This window comes from Rhinoraja longicauda, chromosome 14 (genome assembly GCF_053455715.1).
Source record: "Rhinoraja longicauda isolate Sanriku21f chromosome 14, sRhiLon1.1, whole genome shotgun sequence".
In the NCBI taxonomy this organism is placed as follows: domain Eukaryota; kingdom Metazoa; phylum Chordata; class Chondrichthyes; order Rajiformes; family Arhynchobatidae; genus Rhinoraja; species Rhinoraja longicauda.
In genome coordinates this window covers 7,611,726-7,617,725 of record NC_135966.1, presented here as the reverse complement: position 1 = coordinate 7,617,725, position 6,000 = coordinate 7,611,726, and the positions used below count along the sequence as shown (strand labels likewise).

Sequence of the window (6,000 nt, the reverse complement as noted above, 5' to 3'; positions counted from 1 at the left end):
GGAAAGTTTAAATGGTTAGCAACTGAGAGATCCAGCAGGCCTTGGGGGACAATCACCTGGGCTGTGCTTGGTCTCGTCAACGTAAAAGAGGCCTGACCTATCGAATCGTGAAAGACCCGGATAGACTGGATGTGGAGAGAATGTTTCCACTGGTGGGAGAGTCTAGGACTAGAGGTCAGAGCCTCAGAATTAAAGGACGATCCTTTAGGAAGGAGTTGAGGAGGAATTTCTTTAGTCAGAGGGTGGTGAATCTGTGGAATTCTTTGCCACAGGCTGTGGAGGCTATGTCAGTGGATATTTTTAAGGTAGAGATAGATTCTTGATTAGTACAGGCGTCAGAGGTTATAGGGGAGAAGGCAGGAGAATGGGGTTAGGAGGGAGAGTTAGATCAGCCATGATTGAATGGCAGAGTAGATTTGATGGGCCGATTGGCCTAATTCTGCTCCTATCACTTATGACCTTATGATTTAATTTGGAGCCGATGAAACTTGATGCAACTTCTTGCATAGTTCCCGGGGCCTACTGGAATTCACAAGGAACTGCCACAAACTTTGATCCCCACAAATATTGCTGTTAAACCGATAGTGGTACTGCTTTTGGGAATATTCCAAAAATCAAGTTGCAGTTCCTCAATTTTTTTCTCAAACAATAGAAACGTAGAAAATAGGTGCAGGAGTAGGCCATCCGGCCCTTCGAAGTCAGAACAAACTGCTTATGTTAAATGAAAACTGAAGTTGGATTAAATGACCAAGCATCATTTTTTTTTCTCTTCACTTATTTATTGCACAGAATTCTCCAAAAGTAACAAATGGTTAATACATAGTGCACACTGAAAGAAAGAATATTTACAGGATGTCCTGGACGTTTTGTGCAATGTAGACAATAACTTCCATTTGAGTCAGATAAATAAAAATACTGTAAAAGACAATTACAATTGACAAAATTAAATACAATGATATCCCGCTCTTAAACTCAGCATCCATGTTGCAATTGTTTAGAAATTGCCTTGTAATAGTTATTTTGAAAAATTACACAAAATCTCCCTTAAGACTTTAAAACCATATTGCATGAAAGAAAAGCTGTGTTTGTACAAACATTATGCCTTTGACTAGTAGAGGATGAGAAATCTATAGTATTCCTTCCAAACAATCCAAGTGTCCCTTATGAAAGTAAAGTTAATTTTTGTTTCTCTAAATTGTACCTTGCAATGTGTACGTTGCTACCTCAAAAAATAAAATCAGGGGTTTTATTGTGAACCTTGATCATAGGAAATATTGACTGCAATTATATTAACAAAATCAATTCATACTGTAGCTTGCTCAGAACATAATGCAGAATAAATTCCAAGCAATATATTAAAGATATTTACTTCTGTACTTCAGTAACATTGCGATGATTTCAAATTTTCAACTCGCCCTCATCCTTTTTCCTCACTAGGATTTATATTTCATTCCTTTTCCCATTCTTTTCTACATTCTAATCTTGACTAGGATAGCAAATGGTGTGATTTGAGCAGCATCTGCAGTTCATTGTTTCTACAGTGGTGACTGGAAGCCCTGGCTTACGCTAGTGCTGTTATAAGCACTAAACTCTGGCTCTTCTCTAAATGCCTTTAACTGGGACATTCTTCCAAGGACATAAACAGAAGTGAGATAAAGAAAGGGCACAGATAACTTATGTTGCCTCACGGAGATAGAGTGGACTCCAGTGCAATAAAACTGGAGGTCCATTTAAAAAGTATTAATGAGCCAGTAACTAATTATTTCGTTTTGCAGAGTGGACGGATAATTTTAAAGACTTGGTTTATTTTGGTTTGGTGTCTGCATTTTACCCTTTCACTCTCGCTGTTAGCTCCTGTACTTATTATAATGGTGGTCGATTGGATTGTTAAATGATATCCTTCCCCACATCCCAACCCATCCTCTACCTCGTTGGCACTGAGGATCTGAAAAAGTCTCAGAGAGATCACTATATTTTAAAAATGTTGACAAATGCCATTAACAAAATTTATGTAGTTTAGGATGATGTACAGAATTCACTGGAGGTGAAAATACGATTGTCTCCGCTGTGTTTTGTGTTCACGTGATCCACTGGGAACGCATTGAATACCATGTTGAAGATGATGTCCTGATCTCAAAATTTAAAAGCAACCAGATGCACTTCTTAGACAGACACAAGGGGCTGGAGTAACTCAGCGGGTCAGGCAGCATCCCTGGTTTAAAAGGGTGGGTGAAGTTTCGTGTCGGGACCCTTCTTCGGACTGAAAGTAGAGGGGAGGGAACTGGAGATAAGAAAAGGCCAGAACAAAGCCGCAACAGATGACCAAGGAAGGGTGGAGCCCATAATGGCCCATTGTTGGCGGGGCAAGAGGTGATAACGAAGGGACTACAGGGATACAAGCAGTGGATCTTTTCACTCATCAATACTTGTTCTCCATAGATGCTGCCTGATCCGCTGAGTTACTCCAGCGCTTTGTGTCTATCTTTGGTATAAACCAGCATCTGCAGTTCTTTGCTTCTACATTTACACTTCTTCCACTCCTAGTTTCTTCTCTCATGAGCTCTTCCCACGAGCAGTCAGGGCCAGTGCCCGAGCATGCCAATGTGCTGCATCATTTAGTACCATTAACTGAACATCATGTATAACATTAGTCAACGCATAACAAATAAAAACCAGCTAAACTAGAAAGCGGGGAATTGAGAGTCTGATAAATCCCTTGGTGCAGAATTAACCGAGGTAGTACAGCATTGAATTGATCTCCCCTCCCTATTAAAAATCTTTTTTTTTAAATGATAGGTTGTGGTCAAATCACCTGTCTGAAGGACTATTACTGATAGAAATTATGAACCTGCAACTGATCTTTCCAGTATGATTTTACCCAACTTATTCATTGCATCGATGTTTATATATTTTTTAAGTGAAGCAATTGCAATTACAGATCACAATTCCTCTAGTTAAAGGCAATGGTTAGCATTGTTCAATTGTTGTCAGATACATCAATATACTTAAAACATTAAAACAGACTTTTTTTTTGGAAGTTTATTCTTAAGTGGGTTTTTGTAAAAGTAAACATACAAAACATTTCTTTCCAAATACTCTGTCCATGGAGTACAAAAAATAAAAATACACAGATATATGTGCAGGTTCAGTAAAAACAGGAGTTAGTCCGACTTCTCTGAAGTCAAAAAATTTCCATACATGCAACATCATAGTTCTAGATTAAATCAGATGAAAAAGCTGAAAATTCTTGCTCTTGGTTGTTCTAGTACTGTTTCAACTCAAAGAATATTTTGCTATCTCTTTTTGGTCTCCCCATCCAAAACATTCTGTTGTTGTAGGCAGTTTTAACAGTGTTGAGAACGCAACCATTTTGCTCTGTGGCAGAGTCCTTGTCCTTCCATCAGCGTGATTTTCTTACATGGCATTTTCATGCAGAGGGATTTGCCATTAAAGACAGTAATATGGGATTCCAAGCATGGAAATGTACATAATTTGGTGCAGTCTTCCATTGGTGCAGTCATTTCCTTTTCCAATTGTTTAGAACAAAATTGGCAATTGAAAAACTCAAAGCAATATTTGGGCCACATATGGAGAGTGGGTGCTTGCCACAGCTGCCAACAAGGGCAAGTCACTCGATTCAATCCTATAATAAAAAACATTAAGTACTTTAAAATAAGAGTGCTAGAAAGCAAACTAGATGAGATATTTGCATATTCATTCACCTTGCTCATCTTTGTTTGTTTAATTCCCATCCCCCAAGTCCCTCATTTCCCTTTTATCCTCTCCCTTTTCCTATCCTCTCACCATCTCTTCCACCAATATCTTTCTCTCTGGCTTTACATTTTACTCCTCCTCTCGTTATACGTTACCCATTTGTCTCCTTTTTTACCTCTAGCCTGTTACTTACTCCAACCATCTGCAACTCCTCCCCCTCCAACTGTATCCACCTATCACTTACCAGTCCATGTCCCACCTCCACCTCTCCTTTCCAGCTTTTGCCCCGCTACTCTATTAGTCTGAGAAAGGATCCCAACCCAAATTGTTGCCTGTCCATTCCCTCCACAGATGCTGCTTGACCTGTCCCGCTGAGTTACTCCAGCGCAATATGTTTTGCTGAAGATTCCAGCATCTGTCATTCTTCGTGTCTTTCTTTTCATCTCATCCATTTGGCAATCTTTGCTAAAATATCCCTTTTATCTAAAAGCAGCTTCCCAAACTGTATTCTATTTCTAAATGACACAGACCATGCGTGCTTTCCGGATAAACTTGCTTTAAACTTGATCTATCAAATGATTTCTCTTAATTAAAATTAGTTTTAGTGAGCTTCTGGCTCCCAACTTTATTCAGTCCAGAATTTAGTTGATTTTACCATAGCATTAAAAGGAATTAAAATAAACTGAATATTATTTCTGATTGTTAATCAATAAAACTGGGTACGTACTTAAAACAAAATGGCTACAAAGGTTAACAGAATATGGAACAGTGAGATAAAGGAACAGGTCCTTTGACGGACAGTATGTACTGAATATCATGCCAAATTCAATTAATTCCTTCTGCCTGCATGTGATCCATATCGCTGCATATCCTCTTGCCTATCTAAATGCCTCGTAAATGCCACTGTCAGAACATTCCAGGGACCGAGCACTCTCTGTGTAAAATTAAAACACCCTCACCTCCTTTCAGCTTTTCCCTCTCACCTTAAAGCTGTGTCCTCTAGTATTTGATATTTCCAATCCGGGAAAACAAATCTCAAGCATAGCGCAGTATGAAGAAGGATCCCGACCCTAAACTTCACCCATCCATTCCCTCCGCAGATGCTGCCTGACCCGCTAAGTAACTCCAGCACTTTGCGTCTTGCTCAAGATTCCAGCATCCGCAGTCTCGTGTCACAGTGTTAGGATCTTGCTAGTTTAAGTGATGTAACTGGTATCAACCAAACTAGGTTTGCATTGCACTGTCGAGAGTGTGCGTCATCAACCTCATTTCCCTTATTTCCATATATACACTGACACTGGAGGAGAAATCAGGTGAACAAGGTACTTTCTGATCTCGATTCCTTATTGTGTGGAAGTGAAAATTAAAAAAAAAAGCCAGAGTAATGAGTCACAAGGAACTGCTGCAGCTTGAGAAAAACAACACAAAGTGCTGGAGTAACAGCTGGGTAAGGCAGCATCTCTGGAACACATGAATAGTTTACATAGGTGCCACCGATGGCTGTTGAGGCCAAGTCATTGTGTATTTTTAAGGTAGAAATTGACAGATTCTTGATTAGTGCAGGTGTCAGGGGTTACGGGGAGAAGGCAGGAGAATGGAGTTGACAGGGAAAGATAGATCAACCATGATTGATTAGCGGGGTAGGTTACGATGGGCCAAATGGCCTAATTCTGCTCTTATGACATTTCAGAGACCCTTTTTCAGACCGATTAAGGTGGGGGAGAGAAAGCTGAAAGAGAGGTGCAGGCAACACCAAGCCTGGCTCATGATAATGACATGGATAAATCACGAGTCAAAGATTAAAACTCCTTACTCCAACACCATGCCCAATTCCTTCACATGTACTCTCGTTTGGCCCTTAAGGTATTCAGACAACATCTTGCTTTTGAAATATAGTTCCTGTAACCGGTCTTCAAGGTGCATTATACACTACATAATAGAAGAAGAAAAAATCAACATTAGAACAATATTTTGTGTAGAAGAAATCATGCAATGTCATTTCTTCAATTAAAAACTAAATTGTGAAGATACTTGGCAGTGGTATTGGTAATGAGAATGAAAAACTTGTGTGTGCTATTCAAGCAAATCATACCATGCAAGTATATCAGGTAGTGCAAAAGGGAAAATAAACAGAGTACAGGACGTATTAACAAAAAAAAATTCAAAAACCATAATGAGGTAGATTGGAAAGATAGGGAATTTATCCTTAGCACATGAAAAGCTCATTCAGGAGTGTGAGAACAGTAGACAAGGCGGTGTTCTTTAATCTGATGGTACGTGCTCTTG

The 6,000-nt window shown here is 39.4% G+C and overlaps 1 protein-coding gene across 3 annotated transcripts in view; it reads right to left on the bottom strand.

Moving 5' to 3' along the window:
* Positions 1-790: 790 nt before the first annotated feature.
* The window catches only part of fnip1 (folliculin interacting protein 1), a 92,851-nt gene continuing 87,641 nt past the window's right edge, over positions 791-6,000 (bottom strand). For all 3 annotated transcript variants that reach the window (XM_078411362.1, XM_078411365.1, XM_078411364.1), the window contains 2 exons: positions 5,528-5,643; positions 791-3,643 (listed from right to left, as the gene is read on the bottom strand). In XM_078411362.1, the coding sequence (XP_078267488.1) occupies positions 3,565-3,643; positions 5,528-5,643 (195 nt within the window). In that variant the 3' untranslated portion in view covers positions 791-3,564. The remainder of the gene's footprint in view (positions 3,644-5,527; positions 5,644-6,000) is intronic.